The 27106-nt window shown below is 39.2% G+C and overlaps 1 protein-coding gene across 1 annotated transcript in view; it reads left to right on the top strand.

The window, feature by feature from the left end:
• slit2 (slit homolog 2 (Drosophila)) overlaps nucleotides 1–27106 on the top strand; it is a 426057-nt gene that overhangs the window by 249688 nt on the left and 149263 nt on the right. Inside the window, exons 6-10 of the mRNA XM_048602443.1 lie at nucleotides 15832–15903; nucleotides 18141–18212; nucleotides 19645–19808; nucleotides 20796–20807; nucleotides 22186–22330. Of these exons, the coding sequence (XP_048458400.1) occupies nucleotides 15832–15903; nucleotides 18141–18212; nucleotides 19645–19808; nucleotides 20796–20807; nucleotides 22186–22330 (465 nt within the window). The remainder of the gene's footprint in view (nucleotides 1–15831; nucleotides 15904–18140; nucleotides 18213–19644; nucleotides 19809–20795; nucleotides 20808–22185; nucleotides 22331–27106) is intronic.

The raw sequence follows: 27106 nt of genomic DNA, 5'->3' as shown, positions 1-27106 counted from the left end.
GTTTGCTGAAGAACCCCATTGGATTGGGATCCCAATGAGGTGCCCCACTAATTTCCCAGAATCCACCACTCCTTCGCAGCCTGACTTGTGAGATTAACTTCAGGTTTTTACGTTGTGGGTGCAAGTTCCAAGCGGGTTTACATCTTTACAGTGTTAAATCTGCTCATTAAAAGCGGACGTCAATGTGCATGCAGATGAGCAATTTTTAAAGTAGGCTGCCTGTTTTCAATTAGACATTTATCTTCAAATGGAGGATGTATTTTGAAGCACTTATCACAGCTTCATGCGTGAAGATGAAGAAAACCAGCTCAACACAGAACTGAGCAGGCGACAGTCATCATTATGTTATTAATCATTTTACTAGACTGCAGCATAGCAACCTCATGGCGACCAGTTGAAAGTGTTTTGCAGGCTCTAGATCTGCATGGAAGTAGTGCCATCTCCCATATAGGGTTTAAACTATCAATTACAATCATGGTCCTGCCTGACTGCAGGGTAGCAAAGGTACCACCTACAGTATCAGCTGCTTGCTGGAACACTGATACATCAAACCAATGACTGATTTATTGTTCTTCAGAGCTAGCATTTTCTCTCTGTCCAAACTGAGTAGCGAATGAGATTGAATAAATGTGAGGAAGTTTAGTTGAGAAAAATTTGGGTGCCTCAGAAATTTGATTTCAAATCCTCACTTTCAAGTTAGCATTTTGAGTATAGTTGTGAAAGCGGCAGACTCTGAGTGAAGAGATAGTAGGAACTGCAGATGCTGGAGAATCTGAGATAACAAGGTGTAGAGCTGGATGAACACAGCAGGCCAAGCAGCATCAGAGGAGCAGGAAGGCTGACGTTTCGGGCCTAGACCCTTCAGTGAAACTGCGTTCCGAGTTATTGAACTGGAGGCTGAGCCGCAGATACTGTGGCTCACAGGGAAAGGGGAAAGTTACCTGGACATCTGTGTTCAAGGAGGCAGTCACATTCGTAAGGAGTGGGCTTTCAGATTTGTTCAATCATTAGGAACAGAGGGTGTGACTACAAGTGAGGCAGATACGGGGACACAGAAAGCAGGAGAGCAGGAATCTCAGCCTCCGCAAGTGTCCCAACAGTTTTGAGGTTTTTTTCAGCTTGTTTGGATGAGACTGAGAGCTGCAGAATTGATGACCATGGCAAAATAATTCAAGAGGGTGGAGTGAGAAGGGATGTCGTGGTAGTAGGGAGCAGTATTTTAAGTGGTTTGACACTGTTCTCTGCAGCAAAAAATGAGAACCTGGATGTTTGTGTTGCCTGCCCAATGCCAGGGTTTTGGATATCTGCACTGGGCTGGAGAGGAACCTGCAGTGGAAATGGGAGTATCCAGACCGTGGTCCACATCTACATTGACAAACTGAAAAAGAGGATTTGTTGAGGCAGTATGTGATGTTAGGAGTTAAATTGCAAAATAGAACCTCAAAGGTAATAATCCCAAAGTTGCTACCTGAGCCATATGCAAATCGACATAAAATGAATTAGATTAAGGAAGTGAATGCACGGCTCAAAGACTGGTGTGGGACAAGTGGGATCCTGTTTATGGGGCACTGCCACCAACATGGAGAACGTGGGATCTGTGTTGCTGGGATAGTCTACGCTTCAACCATGCTGGGACTGCTGTCCTCATGATCTGCATAACTAGGAAGGTAGAAGGATTTAAACTAAACAAGGCTCATGAGGAAACAAGCTTAGGTGAATGTGACAAATCCAGGGATGGAAGTGAGGCAGGAGAGCACAAACCTAATGTGAAAATAAATGTCAAAGAATGGCAGAAGGGACAGACACAAGAAAAACCTAAGAACCTACCAGCACTCAAGACTAGATGCTAAAAAGCTAATCAAAAAAAAGTCTCTGTACCTGAATACGCAGAGCATTCATAACAAAGTAAATAAATTGAAATGAATAAATATGATCCAACAGCCATTACAGAGACTTGGCTGCATAATGACAAGGTTGGGTTCTGAATATTGAGGTGTATATGATATTCAAGATGAATGGGAACCAGGGCAGAGGGATAGCACTCCTAATGAAAGGTTGAATTATGCAGTAGTTAGACGTGACCTTGCTTCAAGTGATCAGGACATAGGATTGGTTGGGGGAAGATGAGGAATAGTAGGGACAAGAAGTCACTTACGGTACAGAACAAAGGGCCACTAAACAGTAGTCTTGATGTCAGGAGAAATATCCAAGAAGAAATATTGGGTACTTGTAATAAAGGGATGATAATAATTATGGGTGATTTAAATCTCTATATCAACTGGAAAGATCAGTTCAATAATGTTAGCCTCGAAGAGGAATTCATAGAATTCTTTCAAGATAGTTTCCTAGAGCAGCATGTTCTAGAACTGACCAGAGCACAATAGAGTTAGTATTATGTAATGTTGCATGATTAATTAATGGCCTCAGAGTAGAGGCACCTCTGGACAACAGCAACCTTAATATGATTGCATTTTGCCTTAAATTTGAAGGGAAAGGAATGGGTCTGAAATTTGAATTTTAAATCAAGAAAAGGGTAACAATGTAGGTATGAAAGCTGAGCCGAAGTGAACTGGGATACAAGGCTACAAGATCGATCAGAAGAGAGGCAGTGGCAATCTTTGAAGGGGATATTTCAAAATACTCGGAATAGGTACATTTATATTAAAAAAGAAATAGTCTAAGGGGAAGACCCACCATCCATGGTCAACTAAAGAAGTTAGGAAAGCATCAGCCATAAGGACAAATCGTATAATTAAACAAAGATGTCAAATGACACGTCAAAGGATGACAGAATACTTAAAAGGTGAATAAGGATAAATAAATTAGACCAAGAGAGGTAGCTAGCTAGAAATATAAAAACCGATAGCAAGTTCTATAAGAATCTTGGCTGAATGGTCTACTCTCGCTCCCATTTTTCTATGTTTCTAAAAAGGAAGAAAAAGGTAAAGTGATTGTTGCTTATCTACAGTTTGAAAACTTGGAGTTTATCGTAGTAATCAAGAAATGACAGATATAACGAGTAAATATTTTTCTTCTGTCTTCACTGTTATAAAGAACAATAATACCTGTAAATCAGGAGGTTGAAAGAAGAGAGGAATTATGTGGAGTATTAAGCAATCACTTAGAGCTGGGTGCTGACAAATCTCTGGATGCGAATGGACTTCATCCTAGGGCTTAAAAGAGGCAGCTAATGATGTACTTGATGCTTTGGTATTGATTTTCCAAAATTTGTTAAATTCTGATAGGTTCATTAGGTTAGAAAGTAGTAAATATAACTCTTTATTCAAGAAGGGATGGATGTTATACAAAAATATGGACCAGTTAACATGACATCAGTCATGGGGAAAATGCTCAAATCAATCATTAAATTTGCGCTGTTTGAAAAATTCAAAGTAATCTGTAAAAGTCGTGGTTTTGTATAATAACAGGTCCTGTGGATAAAAGGGGAGTGCATTGATGGTTTGTACTTGGATTTCCAGAAAGCTTTTAGCAAGGTGTCACATAAAAGGTTATTGTATAAAGTAGAAGCCCATGGTATAGGGGTTACATATGAGTATGGACAGGAGATTAGCTGGCTGGAAGACTGCTGCAGGTGTCTGTGCTGGGCCCTCAAAATTATACAACTTTTATTAATAATATTAGATAAGGGGATCAAGGCATGCAGCTAAAATTGCATATGGCACAAAGAAGATAGGAATGGAAATTGTGAAAATAACACAGCAAGGTTGCAGGCTGATATAGATTGGTTAAGTGACTGATGAAAAATCTGGCCATTACTTATGACTTATCACCCACAGCAATGTGATAAGCTCTTCAGACCATTTCAGAGAAGGGCAACTAGGGATGGGCGACCAGTGCTGGCCTTACTAGCAAAACTCCTATCCCATGGACCAATTTTCAAAAACTTTCATAGATTTTACAGTGTGAATAGTGCATTCTGTGAAACCGTTCAATTGAAGATAGTGAGGAGAAGAGATAATATGCCAAACAACCCATTTCCTGCACGCCTTGTACTAGTGTACTATGGACCATTGTCAGACACAATTTGTTGAATAATAACAAACATGCTGAATATGCTAATCATGTCAGCAGCCATTGAAATACAGAGTTGTACAGCATGGAAACAGACCCTTTGGTCCAACTCATCCATGCCAACCAGATATCTTAAATTGATCTAGTCCCATTTGCCAGCATTTGGCCCATGTCCCTCTAAACCCTTCCTATTCATGTACTCATCCAGACATCTTTTTAATGTTGTAACTGCACCCATCTCCAACACTTCCTCTGGCAGCTCGGTCCATACATGCACCACCTTCTGTGTGAAAAAGTTACCCATTCAGGGCCCTTTTAAATCTTGCCCCCTTACCTTAAAATTTTGCCCGCTAGTTCTGGATTCCCCTACCCTGGGAAAAAGGCCTTGACTATTCACCCTAACCACGCCCGACATGATTTTATAAGCCTCTATAAGACCATCCTTCAGCCTCTGATGCTCCAGGGAAAAAAAGCCACGGCAAATTGCGCTTCTCCCCAGAGCTCAAACCTTCAATTCCAGCAACATCCTTGTAGATGTTTCCTGAATGCTTTCAAGTTAAACAACATCATTCCAAAACATGGAGACCAGAATTTAATGCAATATTCTAAAAGTGGCCTCACCAATGTCCTATACAGCTGCAACATGACCTCCTAACTCTTATACTTAACGCACTGACATTGGTGGTATCTTTGATTTATCACACGAAGGGGAATTTTCTGGAATAGGCAAGAATGTAAATGTATGCATGGACATGAGAAACATCAGTGGTGTTCTTGCACCATGGCCAGTAGAAATATTGGATTTGGATGGGAGGTTCTCTTGATTAAAGACGGAAAGAACTCTGCATGCTGTTAATCAGAAACAAAAACAGAAATTGCTGGTAAAGCTCAGCAGGTCTGGCAGCATTTGTGAAGAGAAATCAGAGTTAACGTTTCAGGTCTGGTGATGTTGTAAGGAAGGGCCACTGGATCTGAAACATTAACTCTGATTTTCTCTTCACAGATGCTGACAGACCTGCTGAGCTTTTTCAGCAATTTCTGTTTCGAGTTTCTTGATTGGTTGAGGTTGTTGGATAGACTTTGTGCTGTTGTCTGGAATCTTTGGTGTTGCAACTGACAAGTGTGTAACTTCAAGGATCATGCTAATGCATAGATCGATGCATGGTGCTGGTTTTCTGATAGAAGGGCCTACTGTATCAACAATTTAACAGGTTTCAAGTGACTATCCTGATGACCCATATTGAAACAAAGAAAGATAATGCCAACGTAAGGCTCATTGTTAGCTAATTATTTGTAAACTGCCTATTTCCCAACTACAGTCAACTCCCTGCTATCTGGCACGGACTGGGATTGGGTGGTGCTGGTTACATGAATGCTTGTAGATACTGTCAGTCAGGTTTGATCAAAAGAGGGGAAAGAGAGAGAGAGAGAGAAGTGACCAAACAGTCAGTTCCCAGATCGAGGAAATCTACTCCTGTTGATTTCCTGCATCCTGTACCCAGGCTGAACTGCAGCAGTTCATCGATTTCACTAACAACTTCCACTCCACGCTCAAATTCACTTGGTCTATCTCAGACACCTCCCTCCTCTTTCCTGACCTCTCTGTTTCCATGCTGGTGACAGTTTACAGATCGACATTTACTATAAACCCACAGACTCCCATAGCTACCTAGACTACACTTCCCTCCCACCCTGTATCCTGCAAAAACTCTACCCTGTTTTCCCAATGCCTCCGTCTTGGTCGCATCTGCTCTGACAAGGAAACATTCCATTCCCAAGCATCCCGAATGTCCGCCTTTTTCAAACAACACTCTTTCCCCACTGTGTCATCCAGACGGTCCTCCACTGTGCCTCATCCATTCCCCGCTTTACAGCCCTTAACCACCAACCCCTCCAAACATAATAAAGATAGTGTCCCCCATGTCCTCACTTTCCACCTCACCAGCCTCCGCATCCAATGTATCATCCTCAAACACTTCCACCACCTCCAATTAGACTCTACCACCTGGAACATCTTCCACTCCCCTCCCCTCTCTGCCTTCCACAAGGACCATTCCCATATCCACTCCTTAGGTCGTGTCACACTCCCCACCCACCACTTCAACCCACCCGGTACCTTCCCCTGTAACCGTAAAAGATGCAACACCTGCCCACACACCACTTCCCTCACTTCCATCCAGGGCCCTAAATAGCCCTTCCATGTGAGACAGAGCTTCACCTGCGTCTCCTCCAACCTCGTCTATTGCATCCAGTGCTCCCGATGTGGTTTTCTCTACATCGGTGAGACCAAACATAGATTAGGTAACCGTTTCACTGAGCATCTCTGCCTGGCCTGTAACAGTCAACCTAACCTCCCGGTCACCGCCCATTTCAACACCTCGTCCCACTCCCCCTCCGACATGTCCATCCTCGGCCTCCTCCAGTGTCGCAGTGACTTGGAACACAAATTTGAAGAAAAACATATCATCTTCTGCCTTGGTACCTTACAGCCTGGAGTCTCAACATTGAGTTCTCCAATTTCAAATAACCTTCCCACCCATTCCCCAGCTCCCTTTCAATCCCCACCTCTTCCCTTCCAATCCACCTTCTAACCCTCCCTTCCAACCACCAACCAGATTCATCCCTCCCATCAACCAACCTGGTCGTACCTACCACCAGTATCTACCTATCACTACCATTCCGCCTCCACCCATTTCCCCCCCACTTTATCTGCAACTCCCCCTACCCCAACATCCAGTCCTGAAGAAGGGTAATACCTGAAACGTTGACTGCTCCTTTCCTCCAGATGCAGCCTGGCCTGCTGTGTTCTTCCACCCTCCTGTTTGACTCCATGGATTCCAGCATCTGCTGGTTTTTTTGTCACTACTCCCATGGATTTATGGTTGCATGAGGTTCCAGATAACGGGGACTTTACTGTACATCTCTTGTAAGATGCTTAAAAGAATGATATTCACATTTGCATGGGTATCAGTTTTGGCATTTATGCATGTTACGCATTTTTTTTGGGATGCATTACTTGGATGAAGATAAGGCTTTAGTCTTTGCTAATGACAGTGATGTGATGTGCCTAGTTTACCACATGTCCTGTCTGTCTGGACAAGCTATGATATTACAGGTACCTCGTGGACTTTACTGACATGTTTCCTTATCATCAATGCAACTTTGGAAATATCCTTGAGATTGTTCCTCGGTTAGCTCTTCTTCCTGTGCTGCTGAGGAGCATTATTTTGCATTTTGTGTTTCTCTGGACAATTGGATTTTTAGCCCAGTATCCGGTTGTTGAATTCATCTTTCTATGTCACATAAAATAGGAAACTGGTTTGGTGGGTGAGACAAACCAAATCTCATACAAGATTTGGACATTTAACTGAACTTTTTGATGGCTGCCATAATTGTTGTAGAGTCGAGCACTTGAAGACTTTGCTGACCAATTACAATTGCTTTGAGCTTGCATTGTTTCTCGCAGTGCATCAAGGTATATTTTTTGAGTTTATCTGGATTTCATGGATGTTGAGACAATAACCAGTTCCAAAAGTATTTTGGTTAACTTAAATGAAATCAAATTCCTTACTATTACATCAATACCTGCCCACAAATTGACGATTATTTCACCTTGTTGTTGCCAATATGAGAGGAACTTAAAACCTGTGTGTCCTGCAACTGACTTGTATTTTGAGCTGGTGTTCTAAAATCTGGAAAATTTTGTCAGGGGATCTTTGTGGTCATCATTTGAAATACTGGAGGATTAGACTCTTCTAAAATATTGTTGCTGCTGAGGAGCAATATGTTGCATTTTCCTAAAATAATAAGGAATTTAACTGTCTGACATTTTTTGTAAGCTATTTGTTAATCTAGCAAGTAAAGGTTAATTAAATGATTAGTTCTTTCAATAACTAATGTCCTGACGGAATTTCAGTCGAATGCCAAACCATCCTCAGATGTTTGCTTTCTGTCTTTACTGTGTTCTTTAAAATGTTAGGATGAAAATTGTATTACAGTGTCGTTTTGTTTTCTTTATGCTTTTTATTGTGCTGTTTCACTTCTCTTTCTGTTTGTGCAGTTTTAAAGTTTGGTGCTTTAAATGTAGTAAGCATGTGTCTGCATGTGGTCTTCATGTCAAAAAAAGAAGTAATGACAGTGCAAACTTTACTTTGATTGTTTCTAACCTTTTCCAAGAAGCAAAATGGCTAATTGCCTGATGTTTTTGCACACTCAATCTCTTTTTTGTTATAGAAATTAGAGTTTTTTTTCATTTTTCTCCCCCTGTATTTTGTTCTCAAAAACATTTTAGTAGGTTGGCGCAGTTACAACTTTTGTTCATCTTTTAAAAACTCTCATTTATTAAATCAAATCAGCTATGGTCTGCTGCTTGAGAGGGTACTTACAAATGATTCTTCCTCCAGATTGTAGATTTTTAGTCTTGGTTGTAGTTGTAACTTTAGCTCTAAACCCTGGTCAATGATGAAGAATGACCTTTAACGAAAGCAAATCTTCACAAGTCTGTCACTGTTGCTATCACGTTTGCAGACTTTAGTACGAAACATCTGTCACCATTAGCATCTCAATCCCCTTGATGCCACCATGACATGGTCTCTGAAGTCAAACACTACTGCTGGAATGATGTGGTCTGAATGCTGCCATATATTAGCTCAGCAATGTATGTTACAAAGATTGAGTTCTTGTTGAGACAGAGATCTTGAAGGTTATTAACAGCACTAACTATTTACATTGCTACAATATCACAGACTGTCACATACTGTCTGGGTTCTGAGCTCATAATGTTACTGAACATTATGTACACACAACAGACTGAATGCACTACACTAACTCCATTGCACTAAGAAAGTGACTAAGGGTGCGGTGCATCCTCTTATAGGAGAACATCACGTCATGATGTCATGTAACTGTCCTAAATATATACTTCCTGCCTGGTATGCAACCTATACAGTAACAAAATACCTATACCTCTGCCATGGTATACAGATTCATTCAGTTCATACTCATCCTTTGTCAGGTCGTTAATACATTCCATATCATTTTTGATGGATTCTTCTCTGCTCAGTGTTGCCATATGGTTTGCAGGGTTTGCTGTCATCATCGTTCGGTACAGTCTAATCTCTTTTAAAACCCTCTGAATCACCAACATGTTCTTTTCTCTGTAGAGTAAATAATGTTGGTCATCACTGCCACTATGTTGTGGCAGGGGTTCTTCACACTGTTGCTGACTGTTGTCACACCTCTGCTCATCATGTTGTGCCTCAATAGAAGGGTCCTGTTCAGTAAGCAATATAAAGTTTCTTACGTTGTTGCAACTCATTGCAGATTACATGAACATGACCTACATTACCACAGAGATTGTTAGAAGAAGCTCCCTAGCCTCAGGTCTGTCTCCTTCAATCTCCTTCTTTACTCTGACAAAATTCCCATTATGTCATTGCAGTGGATGATATTTGCTGATCAATCAATAAATCAATCAATTATTAACCCTTTCAGAGCCATATATTGCAGTGATCAGCAATGGACCCAGACACTCAGCTAAGTCTGAGGTCAGCAGGACCCACCAAGGAAGGGTCATGTTGGAGAGGGCGGATGTGAGTAGCACAATTTGGTGTGAGGCTTCTGATTACCATGGAGGTCTGGAGAAAGCTTTTCCCATCCTTTAGTGACCAGTGAGCTGCAGGGTTAAACCTGCCAGAGTACACATTGAGAACAAGCCTCTTCCACTGCTGGTTAAGTTGGAGCAGTGATGGCATGTGGCCCTTAGTTGGGCGGTGTTTGCCCACAGAAGGGCCTCAGTTGGGTAGGTGGTCCACCCAGTGCCTTCTTGGTCACTCATAAAGTTGAGACAGTGTCGGGGACTCTCTGTACAGGTCTACCCACGTATTCTCCTGCCTATGGATGACCTATAATATTCAGCCTCTCTACCTCTGGGTTTCTTATCTGAAATTCTGCCCCCTGCCTATGTTATCTGCCCCTGTTACAATCCAGGTCTTAAAGTGAAAAAGAAATACCTTCCCCACCGAATTTGATTATTTCCAAATCAGTAATAATGTTTCTTTGAAAAAGTAGGATGGCAATTCCATCCTCTTTTGTTCATTTGGTAATGCTTTTGCTATGATGTTACATTAGTTATATTTGGTACTTTCCAGTATTTCAAAGAGTGGCTGGTAAGTGTCGGGGTAAATCTATCCCCAAGACAAATTAAAGAAGCAATATGTTGAGACACAGCAGTGAAAGCCACTGATGCTAAATAGAGAGGGATGTTTTAAAGACTAATTTAGAAAATTTATTTTAGCCAATAGCCAATAGCCAATATCTAAGAGTGAGTGAAATATTTTACAAGAAATAGGATGATGGCAGCATGGATTTAGACTTGCCTATGTCCTTTGCTAATTCAAATTCAGCTTTTGGCTCATATTGAGTGTCCAACTGCAGTGCTATTTTTCAGACACTTATTTCACTCTCGGTACATATGTTCCTTATGTCTTACTTCGTCTTTTAATCCATGATCAAACTAATGCTTTATTGAAAGTGCAGTTATTGGATATGACAAGAGTAGAAGAGTTTCCTACAACACCTTAAGTAATGACCGGAAAGACTTCTAAATTCTCTTTTCCTTAAGTTTTTTTTGTATTTCCTTGGCACAATGCCTATGCTCTAGTGACTGCGATGGTTCTTCCTTGTTAAAGGTGTACGTGGCTGAAGGCATTCAGGTTCCCAGCTCATCCCCTTGTCTGAGGATCATTGAAAGAGGTTGAAAAATCTCCTTGTTGTCAATAACTTACTTCCATGTTTGCCCTGGAGATTTTCTGATAACATTCTGTTAGTGTCTTAGATGAATGAATATAAATGAAGGATATGACACTTTTTGTCACAGATACCTTTTCCCTCTCAGCTAAACAAATATACTTCTTTCAGCACCACTATACTGGCAAGTTCATATTTAACATTGAAGTCTACTTCATTTTCAGCACCTGGTCTTTACTTCCCTCATGTCACATCCCATCTGGTTTGTACAATTCAACAAGGGCACATTCTTTTAATTGACAGACCAATTGTTAAACTCACAGTTTGCTTACCTTGTAATCAGGACATAATTTATTTTCACATTTGGCAATTTGATCGTATCATTTGTGTTTTTACTGCCTTTCATTCTCCCACTTGTTATTGAAACTCAATAGAGGAAATGAGGGCTTCTGTTCACAGCTAGAAATGAAGCAGTTTGGTATTAAACCACAGCAGGACCCAGGTTTGAACATGATACTTCAGCCCAATTTATTTTAAACTGCATAGATTTAAAAGAATGCACATCAATGTCAAAAAACGTCCTCACCCTTACCTTTAGGTTCACGATGCAAACATTTCAGTCTTCACTCTTCCACCATTTGCCATTAATCATTCTTGCTCAAGGATAGACATTTTGAATGCTTCATCATTACCTTGATGAGAGATACTGGAATAAGACCTGTGACGAAACGTATAATTAAATGTTAAGAAATAAAGTTAAGGAAAATCTGAAAAGGTGGAGATCCTTTTTGACAAACTAATTTTAGAAATGCAGTAGTAATTATTTTCCCTCGAGCTGCCTGCTTAAAAAGTACCGAGGTAGGAGAGATGATTTAAGAGTGGGGTGGGAACTTTATCATCACTGATTCATACAATGGCAGCTCAGGAAAATGAGATATGTACCAAGATGCAATTCAGCCTTCTTGAAATTAACCTGCAGACTGCATTAGGCAAATTTGATCGTATTAGAGATTTTCCAATTTGTCAAGTAACAATTTCTCTTTTGTGTTTTGTCAGGAGTCCAGTTTGCACCATCATAGTAATTTCAATTGCCTTGATAAATTAAGCTTGAGGTTAAAGAATAACGTTATAGATAGCTCTTATAATATAAAATATAAAAAAAGCTATTAGCCAAATGATTAATAAAAACACCTTTTGAAAGAATCAAGCTCTTTAAAATTAGATACCAATCCCTCGCTTTTTTGAAGAGACAAGAAATTAAAGGATGCTTCAGAAAATGATGGGACAGTCTTAATTCTACTTATTAAACAATATTGATTAGAACGTGTTTCAAGGTTATTGGGAATAAGCTACCAGGCAGCTCAGAACCTGCCTCACAGGCAGAAAGTTGGAATCCTTCAGGGAACTATTGGCAACTTTCTCTTTGGCTCTTTCATACTCATTCTTCCTTTCACCATGTTTCTTTCTTACACACACACACTCATCTTCTCTGTCTCATCCTCCACTCACTCTCTTTCTTTCTTTCTTTCAAATTAATGGAATGAAACTCTTCCAAGATTTGTCAGAGGAATGTGAGTCTCCCCACTAAATTTTCCTTTCCAAGAGGGTAAAGGAGAAAGTCTAATCCTGTCTGACCTGGATTGCCCTCTTTTGTAATTTCTCGCTGTTGGCATAAGGAAAGAAGAAGCATGAGTAACCGAACAAATCCATTTGTGAATCGGTGTTTTGGTACACTATATGTGGATGGATAGCAGCACTGCAAAGCTCTATTCATCTAATTCCCCTAAGCTGCAATTTATTCATCAGTAAACCTTACTGAGTAGCTCAAAATGTTCATTTAAAGTACCTCCATTTAAACGATTTGAAAATAAAATTCAGAAAAAAAAATTGTCTGATATAACTTGGGAAAGCTGTACCAGTCACGGAGTGGGTACTGTGCAGATGCACAGGAATAATTTCAGGGCTTAATGGGTTAATTATGTGAACATGTTTCACAATGCTGGCATGTATTTCTTTGGATCATGCCAACCTGTGGTCTACTGAAAGTGGTGAACATAATAAGCAAATAAGGAGAGCAAGAGGCACAATCTTAAAATTAGAAATAGGCTATTTAGGAGTAAAATCAGGAAACATTTTCACATCAAGTGCAGCGAATGTCCAGAGCTCACCATTTAAGAGCGTGCAGTTACTGCATAAATGAACTGCAGAGAGACGGATATGTGAGAAACAGTAAAGAAAATAACTTTAAAAATCCCAAGTACTTGCTCATGAAGAATTCTGCAGATGATACCAAAACTCTTCACTAGCTGCATCAACATCAGCCTTTAGAATTCAGTGGTATGATTTTCTTTGAGGGATCACATAAACCAGCTACCAACTCACTATCACCCAGTTTGTGCTATCATGAAAGTTGTATTTCTTTCACCCTTAAGTTCACAATCGGAAAACCCTTTCTTCATTTGTATTGCATGAGCAATTCATGCGGTATTGCTAGATTGGATTTATTGTGAATGACAATATTTGACTCTCGCTGAACCCTGTGAAGTCAACTTCTGAAATTGGTAACTGAAGTTGGCAGGGCTCAATTCAAGACGTCAGTAGTCCTGTTGAACTGCTCTTGATAGAGTAACCTAACGATTCCAAGCGAGCAAGTTAGAAGTTCCAGTAAATGAAAGGAAATCAATTTAAAATATCAAAAGCTGATTGAAGTACTTTCAAGGCTTTTTTTTCAAAGTATCACTTGTTTTTCAAAGTGTATCAAAGTCATGACCTTCATTAAAAAAAAAGTTACCCTCTGAATCATGCCATTACAAACTCAGAAATCTATAATTCCAGTGTGTTAGCAAATAAATCCATGGCTGGATGCAGTATTAAGCCTGACTGATGAGAAAGGTTCAGCTTCTGTTGTGTGTTTGCTGTTCTCAGTTGAGGTGGAAGTAAAGGAAGTGTAAACGATTGGAGCCCTAGGTTAGGTTGGATGAAATCAGCTATAGTTCCTAATCCTGAAAGCTCTTCAGCAACCACTGTGAAAATGTGAAAAGCTGTGGGTATTGAATGAGGCCAGTGCTTGATAGAATTAGCTGTGATGGTCTCCTATATTTAGCATGGCGATGCTTATTTCATTTTTCATGGACAAAACCAAAGGTTTCTGTCATAAGTCACAAGGAAGTTTTGACAAAACTGTATGAAACATTGGTTGGCCTCAACTGGAGCACTGCATCCAATTCTGGAAGAATCTCACTTTAGGAAGGATGTTTTGAGATTAGAGAGAGCATGGTCAAGATTCACAAGAATGATTTTGGGGATGATAAATTTTAGTCATATAGCTAGATTGCATTAGTTGAGACTGTTCTTCTTGGACAAGAAAAGGTTGAGAGACGCTTTGCTAAAAGTATTCAAAATCAAAAGATGTCTGGATAGAGTAGAGAGAGAAACTCTTCCCACTGGTGGAAGGCTTGAGAACCCAAGGGCATAAATTTGAGATGATTATGACAAGAAGCAATTGCAACATGAGGAAAAATAATATCACACAGTGAATGGTTAGGATCTGGAATTAGCTGCCTGCCAAAATGGTGGAGACAGGGTCAATTGAAGGAATTGGATTAGTATCTGATAAGGATGAGTGTGTGGACGACTGGGCGAAGGCACAAGGCATGACACAAGGTGAATTGCTCCTTCAGAGAGCCAACACAGACATGACGGTCCTCCACATAACTATTCTGCGCTTCTGTGACATCCTTGAGAAAAGAAATATGGATTAACTGCAAACAAAAAGTAGAGAAAGGTCATTTTTGTGAAAACTGAAGATAATTCTGTCACTTGGTTCATGAATTCCTAATCTAAAAGTCAGAATGTGTAAAGAAGCATAGCACTTTTCAATGCAGCCAGATTATTGAACCATGTGTGTCTTTTTCTCTGGTCATCACTGTTGATTTTCATTCCCCACAGTGCCCTATTTCAAACTTTCATTTATCAATTCCCCCTTTGATTCAGAAATTCAATCCATTATTTTGAATTTAAGCCTCCCAAGTTTTTGCCCTTTAAAGACCAAAGGACAGTTTTAACTGTGGAGAGATCCACAAATTTATCTATGTGTACTTACATATTCAGGAAAGGAAAGCTGGTTCTTCCAAAACACTTAAAGCTGAAGGGAGATTGCCTCTTAGTTGCTTCAAGAAAGCAGAAAGCAGGAGTCCACGAGAGGTGGTACATGTTGCCATTAGCCGTAACGAAACACTTATGTTTGGAGCATCAAAGGTCAATACCCACTGTCACTTCCATTTAAAAGAAGAAAATTATCTTGATTTTCTCTGCCCAAGAAGATTAGTTTATTAAAAAGATCTCAAAAAGATTGTCTTTTTTCCCCTTCCTTTCTGTGTTTGATTATGAATTTAACTGCAGAGAAAATTGGATGTTATCTGCCATGTTTCTTTGTTGACATTTGATGCTGTCCAGTTTTAGGAGATTGTTAAGAAAACTGTTATGCAGTTTGAATGGAGGAAAGTGCTGGTCTTTGAGGAGGTTGGTGGAATTAGCATGCAGCTGGGTTCCTCTGATAAATGGATTCACTTAGGTCACCGAGGGGAATGGCGTGACATTAAGTGATTTACAGTCCTTTCTCTTTAATGAAATTGTTTTAGTGAGATGATGCTGAAAGCTTTTAATGGATAGCTTTCCTTGATGTAATGAAATTGTATTCCGTCGGCATTTAATATAAGGTGCAGTTATTATTTATTGGAGCTTTCTTGAGCTTCAGTTGCTTGCACCTAGTCTGAGGAAAGACAAACATTTTCAGGTGGATAATACAGGGACATAAATAAATATCAAACAGCAAAGTATTTAAGAGAGGACTGGTATGAGTGCATATGATGGTTTTTGCATGTGAGCAACAGGGGGAGAGAGAGGAAAAGATGAATAGAGATAAAGATGGAGCACCTATAAGAGCATTCATACAACAGGCTGGTTACAGAAAAGCCTTAAGGGAGGCTTTGTAGTACATAACACCGCTAATATTCTGCTTCTTTAAGTTTATCCCACTAATCTATTTAACAGGCAACTGGATTACAACCAGATCAGCTGCATTGAGGATGGAGCATTCAGGGCTCTGCGTGACCTGGAAGTACTGTGAGTACCTGCTTACATTTGTCCCTAAAGGGCAGTCCTTTGCACAGGGATTATCTGTGTATTAATTCCTCTAAAAGTTGCACTCCTTGCAGGAAAGAGAGACCTCTGTGTTAGCCTGTGAGCTAGCAAACAGTTGCACTGGATGTTACATCAGATTTTTTTTCTATGCATTGGAGTCTGCAAAGACATTTTCATCATTATTGGATCCCGGACCTGTGAGTATACGTGTGTACAAGATGGTACTGTCGTAGATTAAACCTGACAACTTGTTTTTAGTTGTGTATACAATCATGGGACTAGCTGGATCACTCACTGAAACTTCCATCACCTCTTAGAGGTGCAATGGAAATCTTTGCAAAAGTCTGATGCTAGTTCTAAAATAAGTATTAAATAAAGCCTCAGCTGGAGCACCTAACATCAGAGATAGTTTGCCGCAAACTGCTAAGAAGGTACGTAAAGGAAAAGGTTTGACCCCTTAATGCAGCATTTGTGTCCAGTCAGGAGAAAGGCAAAACCTAGGAGAATTTGGAGCACTTAGCACATTCTTGACATTTTTGGCCTTGGGACTCTATGCTTTACATTCTTCAGACATTTCTAGGTATGTCAGGCAGCCAGGAATGGGTTTCACTTTTAACAAACATTTTGATCACCAGATGTTCTTTTCAAAGGCTGGCTCCACCATGACAGAAAGAGAGGGAGTTACATCCTGAGTAACTGCTTAGATTTTTGGATCAACTTGATTCTTAGCTCCGTTTGTTTGGAAAGATTGAGACCAGTGCTTTGGTTTCAGTAGCCATTAAAGATTGCATCAATTACTGCTAAAGCTCTTGCTGTAGAGCAGAACAATGTTGTCAGGAAATTACACATATTAACTAACTCCAACTCACTTGGCTTTCAAGCAGCTGATTTACAGTTAAAATATCTGTTTCTTCTGATAGGGAGAGGGGTGGTGTGCATTCACTGTGGTTGTTAAAAGACTAGGATTTATTTTCAACAGGCTGATTTGAATGTAGTTGACATAATGTTACTGCTATAGATGGAACGTTCAAAAACTGTCTTATTTATTGCAATTGACATATTGTCCTTTTTAACCTGCAGCTAAGCTATCTATCTGGAAACAATTGGTTTCCATGATAACCAGTGAAAGAAACTGACATTAGTTTTCAATCTCTTATGTCAGCAAATTAACTATAAAATGGCAATTTTGTATTGTCCTTGAAGAAAACAATAACTAATTAATGTAGTCAAAAAACTGTAAACTGCATTGCATAAAAAACTCTTCACATTATACAGGTATGATTTTGTCATTCATATTCTATCTTGGTCTTATGATTTGCAAGCATTGTGCAAAAGTAGTGATTGTAGATGGATGAGGTCAACAGGTGACATAGCTTAGATGGAGCGAATGTTCAATGAGAGAGAGGCTGGATTATTTCTGACCTTCCAGGACTAATTCCACCTCTAGGTACATTTTCCTGAAGAAACTAGAAATAAAGCTACTTCAACTAAATGGCTGTTTATTGAGCTGTCCTTGAAGTTCTGATGAGCAGATACTGTCCAGGCAATGAGCAGATCCCTGATTTATCTTATTGAAATAAAAACACCAGGGTTGTTTATTGTGAGTGTAACAATGAATAAACCACCATCCAAAACTCTCATTGCGAGGTTTACAAGTAACTGTATTTCTGACAAGGAGACACATGGTAGTCATAATTGAAAAATAACGTTTAGGGAAAATAGCACTGATTTCCACCTATTACAAAGTAAATTGTGTGTCTTTTCTTAACATGCCTATAAACTGTGGAAAAAAAAAGGTGGATAACGCTGTATGTCCTCAGAAACTAACATTTCAATCCAGCTGGTTCATAGTTCAGTCAAGGAAGCATACATTGATTGAAAGGAAAGAGCTGCTATCAGCATTTCAAAGTGATATATAGTGGAACACACAAGGGTTGTCAGTGTTGGTTGCTCCCCTCTTCCCCCTTTTCAAAGCTCACATTTCCATTCTGTTATGAAGCATACAGCGTACAGAAGCATAATGATCTTACATCAAATACTCGGACTTCTCCACAGAAGAAGTGGTCTGTTTATAGTTCTTTGAACTTCCCACAGAAAGAGAATACATTTATTCCCTCACATCATTAGTCAGAGACTCGCAGCTACATCGACAGTAAAAAGCAATTAAAATTAAAAATGACGAGATTGATAATCTTGTGCTTTACTTTTTTGTTTTGCAGTACCCTTAACAATAACAACATTTCTCGACTCTCAGTGGCAAGCTTCAACCACATGCCTAGGCTTAGAACCTTGTAAGTAAAAAGGAAAAGAGTGATTGCTAAGAAATGTAAATTGTGTTATATTGCTGAACCACAATTAATGCAATATTATCTGAATTAGTGATATTTCAGTGAAGCAAAATGGTTAAATAATGACAAGATTCCAAACCTGAATTGAAATGCATAATTTGGAACTCTTTCCTTATGTTTCATATTCTTTGTAATTGCTTCTCAAAGGATATTTAGCATAACAGATGTAATGACATTGGTTAAGGGTAAATTAAAATTGTAGCAGATTACATGCCATACCAGAGAGACTTGCTTTCCCTTTTTTTTCTCGTTTTCACTTTTATAAAGACAAGCCATGTCGCAGCAGACCCATGTATTGGAATTGTCATAATCCAAAGTACAGTATCTAATTAAAAGTGGCTGCCTAACCAATAATCTCCTGAATGGAAAATTAGAATGCTGGATGACATTCTGAGTTTCAATATCCATTAGAGTATATTTTGTTAGGATTGAATACTTTGACTAAAAGGTTCGAATGAAATGACATTACACAGTCAATGCAGCATTCTAGACAGCATCGTGATTTATAGCTTTTGTCATCCTTTATTTTACTTTGAGGAACATAAAAGCCAGTCTAAAGTAATTTGCCTAATTTAGAGGATACATTTGTCTGATATTTTATTAATGGCAAGGTGCTTTTTGCTTGTTGGATGGGAGCCATGTTCTTGTGAAGGTCCTGTCAGGAAAAGTAGCTCATTTAATTCTCCTGCTCACTGCTATTTGCATCTTTTAATTTTAGAGATTGCATTGAGCAGAGGTCCCAAGGGGCCAAAACCTGTTAATCCTTTTTCTGTGATTAAACAAGAAAGGAGGAAATCTGAAAAAATGTATGAAAGGAGTGTTTTATATTGAGTTACTTTCTGTCTTGTTCAGCAGAAAATGAATGTCATCTACTAAAAGGATTTTGAAGACAGTTTTTATAGAGACTAATAATGGCAAGACTTATTGGTATTTTTAATTGGGAGCCAAAGCTTCTATTAGCATTAATTTTCTTGCTGACAGTACGCTATCGCTGTCGTGCAATTTGCTTTTTTTGTCGTTTGGTTGGACTTAGTCTTCTTAATTCTATAATTAAGTTTCTGGCTTTTAGGTGTTTGCTGAGCTTGTAATCCAGTCAAGGGGGATGCTTTGAATTGATTTTGTGACAACTGAGCTAACTTCTATTAATTCATTAATCTGTAGTTAAAAGGCTGCTGTAATACAAATGTTGCTTAGAAAAAAAATGTTGGAAGTATTGAAAATGGTCTTGCCCGAGAGCTTTATATTTACAGATGAGATTAATGGATTGATTCCTCATTTGCTCTCCTTATTACGCGAACCAGGATCTCTGAAATTGAGCTGCACGCTCTCTTCTTCATTCAACGTATTAACTTTGTTCCTTGCTTTTATATTCCAGCCGACTCCATTCAAACAACCTGTACTGCGACTGCCATTTAGCATGGCTTGCTGATTGGCTGCGACAGCGCCCTCGAGTTGGGCTGTACACTCAGTGCACCGGGCCTGGGCACCTGAGAGGCCATAATGTTGCAGAAGTACAAAAGAAGGAGTTCATTTGCTCTGGTAAGTGGAGAATGAGGAAATATATACAAAAGATTGATAAAAGCACATATATGTATTACGCTAAATTGTTAAAAAGAAGTCTGCTTTTTTAAGTAAAGTTGCCTCTGTGGAAAAATTAGGTGCACAAAAACGGTAGAAGCGTTAAGGCTTGAATTACATAAATGCTCCATAAATGCTCCGCAAAACCATTTGAGTTTTTCCTTTGCAGTCTTGAGTTTGAAATCATTAAGCTATTTATTTTAAATGAGTTGGTAACATATGCATGCTTTCTGTCATTCCTGATTGCTACTCGACTTTAAAAAATGGTAAGTTAAATGAATGTAGTTATAATAGGATATATAGTTCTAACCTATTCACTATTAAATCAATTTTTACAACCTAATGCCTGAGGAGCTGAGATGTTGTCGAATATTTCAATAGCTGTCATTGCCACTTGTTTATAATTGTTTTTCTTCATAGTATTTTCTTGAAATAGTAGTACTAGAGATACTGGGTAGACAATTGCAGTGATGTCTCTTGGTGTGAAGCCTGTTGGTAAAATCGTGTTGCTTTTCACTTCTAAGATCTTTGTGTCTCTACCTGGTGGAGATGTAAGAGAAAAGGGGTCTGAATTATAGTTGCAATCCTTTCACTTCACTAATAGATCAGGAGAGATTAGCAGGTAACACTCCGGGTGATGTTACAAATGATTCTTCTGCAAATTAATTAGACTTTGTCTTCATTCAGGCAACTAAATGTGAAATCCTTTTTTTTAACCTTCCTTGCACAGACTCACAGAGCAATATTCCTGTGAGCGACCATCTCACACACCAGATTCTTTTCCTTTTTTTAAATTTAGCCTAAAGATACTTTGTCATTAGCACTTCTAAGGTCAAATATTGAGTTTGAAACCACCATGAAACCTTTGTCATTCTTTAGCAATTTTAAAAGAACTGAGTACATTCTATTAATCTCAATGCGTTTTTATCATTTTTTCATGCTTACCAGATGACGACAAAGGCAAGTTTACTTTTCTTTTTGTATTTTGCTTATTGTTTGATGTTGGTAGCATTGCTGTATGGTAAGAATTTCTGTCTGATATCTAGAGTTCTGTCCTGTTGTAGAGTACTTTTGAAAAATTTCTTTGGTTCAATTTTAAGTCTTGATGTGCCAAATAATTAGGTTTGCTTTCCTCATTGTCGGCACTGTCATACAATTTTTGTTCTTTCACAAAACAGAAGAGATGTAAATATTGGGGATGCAGTTTTGTGAATTATATGGAGGTGACTAGGTCCATGATCTAATCTGTTAGCATAAAGTGTTCTTTTAAGCATCTGAACCTAGGAGTTATTTGTTTCATTCTGCTTCATTGAGAACTACTGTTAAGTGAGAGAGAATGCATTTAAAAATATTGCATTGCATTGTATCAAAAGATGTTCCTGAATCAGAGCTGAGATAGATTGACTAACATGTTTAGCTCCTGACAGTTTCATTATCAGCTAGTTTCATTATCTTCCACTTGATGTCAGTTTCCCAGGTGTAGCCCCAATTATTTCACACCTACCCATGTGTAAAGTAGACAAATGCCAGGTAGGACCAGATGTAAAATAATGTGAATGGGACTCTTGGAATATTTATACCTCATTGTTATACGTCAGGGTGTTTAAGTTAGCATGCATATTCATTGACTCACTAGTTTCATGCATAGTTCTTGTCGCATTCTCTGCCTGTTAGGGCTGGAATTAAATTTTCAGGACTTGACATTGGGTTTTATGCTCAACCGACTTGTAAGTTTTAAGTACCAATTTCTGTTAGAGACAGTATTCATACCGAAACACTGTTTGGTAAGTAATAGTTGCATCCATTTAACCTGAGTGTGTTATTTAATCAATATGAAGTAATGTACTGGAAAAAGTAAATGTGTCTCAGGAGGGTTGTTGCATTTACTTGAGTATCATTTGTTTAGCTGCATACAATGGAATTCTGATTATAGTGTTTCATTCTTCGGCCCATCAATAACATAAAGCGCAAGCTACATGTTAGAAATGTGGCTATGGTTATAGATTCATGTCTTTGTCAGAGTCATGGTTAAAGCTTTCACATGCTGTTTTTACACAAGTTCTGCCTGAACAATAGGGATAAAGTAGTCAAGCCTCATCAGACTTACTTGATTTTAAAGTGCAGTCAGTTGTTTAAGTTTTATTTGAATGTTATTGCAGTTGACCATTCATTTCTGATTCAGCCAATTCCATTTCTTGAGGCGTTGTGAAATGATGTAATTCATTTCAAATTTGGCATGTGAATTATTTAATAAAGTGCAGCTCACTCTTTAGGATGGAGAAATTCATAAAAACTCAAGTTCTTGATGATGTAATTGCTCTCCTCCTCGCTCCTGTAGGTCACCAGAGTTTAACAATGCAATCCTGCAGTGTCCATTCAAAGTCTTGTCCAGCGGTCTGCACATGTAGCAACAGTATCGTGGATTGTCGTGGCAAGGGTCTTACTGAGATATCGAGCAAGCTTCCAGAAAGCATCACGGAAATGTAAGCTGTTACTTTCTTTACATCCTTTGCGTTGTAATTGCCTTGCAATTATCAGATGCTCAGTTAGAGCAGCAGATGCTGTTGTTTGATTATCTGTGAAATTCAGATACATTCTGTTGCACAATGAAGTAGAAAGGCTCATTTTGCTCAACTTTATCAGAGGGATATGTGCTTATCTCAAAGCTGAATTGCTCACAGACATGAAAATAATGTTAACTTGTGAACAAATCCTTAAAGAGATATCTATTATATAAAATATGGCTTATGGATAAGTAGTTTTGATGACAACTTTTGGTCTTTACTTCCTGGGCGATAAATCAGGTAAAGTGAATTGCAATCAATACAATAAAAATCAGACAGATTATTTAGCAAGCAGAGAGGTGAATGTATTCCACTAGGTTACCGCTCAGGCAGTGAAGATAAAAATCTCCCCTTTCTAATACCTGTATCTTCTGTAGGTTACTTAATGATTGAAAATGTCAATGTTAAAGGCGTCACACAGTGAGCCACACAGTAGCTGGTATTTTAAATCAGTCTGATACTGCAGCATCTGACTGTAATCATTCATACTGCATTCTGACATATTTTTCAGCTTTTTTTTTATCATTCCTTAACTTCCACTATCAAAAAATAGTGTATGAAATTTTGACATTATTTCAGAGTATGCACCTGGCTGCTCCTCGGATTAAAAGTAACCCACATACGCTGGTAACAAAAGCAAAATGCTGCAAATGTTGAAGGTCTGAAATAAAAGCAAATTCAATGCATTTCTGCTGACAAAACTTGCAGCATAGCCTGCTATATATTTGAACTCCTAATACCCCAGCAAGATGTTGATGTCAGAACTCGACTGTCCTTGGGAGGGTGAGCCTAAGTCCACTGGTTGGAAACTGGGTAGTCATCCTTACGAACATTCCCTGAGCATCTCTGTTCCAGTGCTACATTAGTGTGGACTGTGGCTGTGCTTTCAGCTGGTGCTGGTCTATTTTTTAGAACTGTCCCACCTTCCAAACTTCAAGTTCTTTGCATCACAACCTCTGTTTCCTTTAGATGATCCTTAAAACTTAAGTTCCCTAACGAAACATCTGCCCATGTACCCAGTAATGCGGTTTGCTGTCAATTTTTGTTTGTTAATGAGAATGTGAAGCATCTTGGCATGTCTTACTATGTTAAAGGCACTATACAAGTGCAATTTTCTGTTATTACCTTTCTCCACCATTCAACAAAACACATGCTTTTGGAAAATTGACTGTTTTAATGAGATGACGAGAATTGCTTTCACACTGCCACCATCGATCTTCCCTCCTCTGCTCCACTTAGGGCCGAATGTGAGGATTACCCTGTCCCACCCCAGAAGCCTGATTCTGCTGAACTGCCTCAACCTGTAACTTTTGAGTTCTTGACTGCTTTGAGGCTGCCTGTCCATTCCTATCCGAGGGAGGGTCTCACCTCTGTGAGCTGCTGTCAATCTCTTGCCTGAGCAGCTCTCTTGTCCCAATCAGGAATGGTGGTCATTGCTAGGATGAAACAAAACTCCTGGAGAAGGGTTATGACATCAGTGAAACCCAGATGAAGGTGAGTCTGGATCTCGTCAGGGCCAGGCTGCAAAGTCCTAGAAAGGGAGATGGAGGGCTGAGGTCGGCATGGCAGGGGTGGAGGTGAAATGGGAGGGTGAGTAGAGAGTATAATGGTATTTCAATGGGCACCAAGAGCCTAAAAATGAGGCACACAAGGTTTCACATAACCACATGGCATCAGCCACCCCATCATGGTAAAATCCTGGTGGTAGCAGGAGGATTGATCAATGGGCAAGCAGTCTGCTTGATGCCTCTTCACTACTGGTAAAACTGCCATGGGACTTATGCCCAATTTTGTACCCTCCCCACCACCACACCCAGAGGGTACAAAGATCTTCCCGTAGTGGTATCACTCCAGCTTCAGCAGATTCTGTGGCTTCAGACGAAGACGACCTTTCTTAGGGGCTGATATTTCCAAAAATTATCTGTTTACACTTAGAGTTGCTACACGAATGTCTTGATGGTGACATGAATGATGTCTGCACAAAGAGAGGTTTCGTTGGAAGCTGTAGATTTTGTAATATGAACTAATGTAATCTCTCTTGCGTCAGGTGCGTAGTGTTCGCTGTTTTGTTCACGTTTCAATAATGGAATCTTCCAGTTATGTTGCTTGATTTACAGCATGCACTATTTCAGTTTTTAACACTCACGACCAGATTGCAAAGCCCTTGTGGTTTATGTTAGTGGTTGAGAAGAAAATGAGGACTAGCAGTTGGAGAGGTCAAGTAATTTAGCTTCGATAAATATGAGGAGACAAAACAAAAACAATGTTTCTATTGCTCTCTTCATCAAAACTAGGCATACCTCAGAATTTTACCTGGGGGATCAAAACAGAAAATAAATGATTAGGAAAATGTGATACGTGCGTTTGTTACCGATGGCCTCCTTTGAAAGAGCAGAGCCAAAAGCAAACAACTTGGCAGAAAGATAAAAGGCTTAAGAAGATCTTCTTTCACCGATACTCTGAGAGTTCCCTCCTCTTGCAGTTCTAAGTAGTGCATAAAGGATACCTGGTTGAAACTCTTCTCAGTTGTTCTCACTAAGCTTATGACTAATAAAGAAGTCAGTTGAATCGAGTCTATAATTCCATATAAATCACTTTGAAGAGTAAAGAAGTTCCCTGAATCCTCCCTGTCTCCCAATATTTCCTGCTTGGTGCCTCTTTGACCTTGTATAACCCCGTAGTAAACCTCAGTCAGATACAGTGACAGATACGGATACCTGTTATTTATTTGGTTCATGAATTGTTAAATAGTCCATTCAGAAAATGGACTTAAATGTTGAAATTATTTATTCTAGAGTTCAGAGGCTTTCACAGCCTGGCTCCAATAAATAAGGTTTAATAACCACCCACACCTCACACCCTGCACCCACATATCCATAACATACACATTTCAAATACCTCTTGGAATCTGTGCCTGCCATATCTGAGTGGTTCACCATGATGTGTATTATAAAGAGAGGCAATCATTGAGCCAATCTAACTTATCCAGACACAGTGACCCCAGCCCACCCCTAATAGCATCTCGAATGACTCTAGTGCTATCATTTCAGCTACCGAACCTCGAAGATAATTCCAGAATTTGATTACTTTGAGTGAAAAAGCACTTTCTTTATGTCAGTCTTGAATTTCCGTTTTACCAGTTCTATCTTTTGCTCCCTATATGGCAGTAAGGTCCTAACTTGCATAACTTGAAATAATGCACAGGGTTAACTTTTCTAATCCAGTTGGTATCTTATACTTTCACAAGGCATCTTCTATCATTTGCTTTATTTGAAGAAAGAACAGACTGCATTTTTCCAATCCTTCCCCTGAATTCATGTCTTGGGAACTGGCATTATTGTTCTCTGCAGTCCTTCCAGGACCTGGATGTTTTCCTATGTCTTGGTGACAGAACGGAATGCAGTATTGAGGGAGCAACCTGACCAGAGCACTATATAGCTTCAGCACCATGTTCTCAGCTTTATCTGCACATACTGTACAGATTCCTGCTCTGGGAACAAAATGTTTAACAGAAATTTGAGTATGAATGTCATCCGCGAAATCATGGAATTTTCCATCCAGTCAAACTCTTGCATCTGAATTCCTATTAGATGCGCATAGTAATAAGTGGTAAGAGTGTATATATGTACAATCTGGCACGATAGCTCTTTATTCTGATTTGTGCTTTATCATGACTTGGTGTGACCAGCTGTGAAACCACATTTCACATTTCTTTCGGCATCTTCCCTCATGGGTTAATTTCTCCTATCGAGTAGCAGAGAGGGTAAAGCACTGATAATGTTACACTGTCCAAACTAATGTTAGAAATATAAAAGTATTTTCTTGAGGAATCCAGTACTGACATTGTTAAATACCTGTGTCAAGCCAAACTGATAGCTTGATTTTGCTAATGAGCTTGGTGGTGCTGAAGTCGTTAAACAATGTAGGACTATGACCATCAGTTTGGGGGTAAAATGTTATGTTCAGATCAAGGTAAGTCATTTGACCTAACTCTTATTGCTTATATAATTATCTGAACCTTATTCTTCAAACTTGCGCGCTAGTTTAAATTTCTGTTTATCTGGGCATGAGATGCATTCATATCTTTACCAATTAAGTGGTAATCTAATGGCTCAGATTACTCGCCTATTTTAAATCCTCATTTCACTGAAATCAGTGGAGTAAAAATCAAATGCTTTCTACAAGAGAATAGTCATCAGATTATGGCTGTTGTTTTGAAGTCAGGGATTTGTCGCAATGTCTCTCATTCAAGGGTCCTTTCTGATACGTCTGGACGTTCCTGGTATCAATCACTGGTTTGCTTGTATGTTCCTCTGTTCTAAGAAAATCATTGTGTGCTGCTTCTACAGTAAGAGATTACACCTCTATGTCAGGAAGCTGTACTTTCAGCCCAGAGGCTATAATAAATTCCCACTGCCATTTAACAATCTGCCTTCACTTTGCTCACACATGCTTTTGCAATTTGCTGTGTGGAATAGCTGGCAGAATGTGAACGAGTTGTTAGCTTGCAGCATAACATGTACTGATGTTGGTCATGCACAAGTCTAAAATTGACACTGTACTTAATCTATTGTATGGGACTCTTAGATTCAAAGCATGGAAAGGTCCAAGTTTAGACATGACATGATTCGTAAAATTTACCAAAATGATAAAACAAATCTGTGTGGTAAGCATTCACAGATAATAAATATTCTG

Source organism: Rhincodon typus, chromosome 1 (assembly GCF_021869965.1).
Source record: "Rhincodon typus isolate 14 chromosome 1, sRhiTyp1.1, whole genome shotgun sequence".
Classification (NCBI taxonomy): Eukaryota; Metazoa; Chordata; class Chondrichthyes; order Orectolobiformes; family Rhincodontidae; genus Rhincodon; species Rhincodon typus.
The sequence above is the reverse complement of the archived record's forward strand: the minus strand, read 5'-3'. Positions and strand labels throughout refer to the sequence as shown.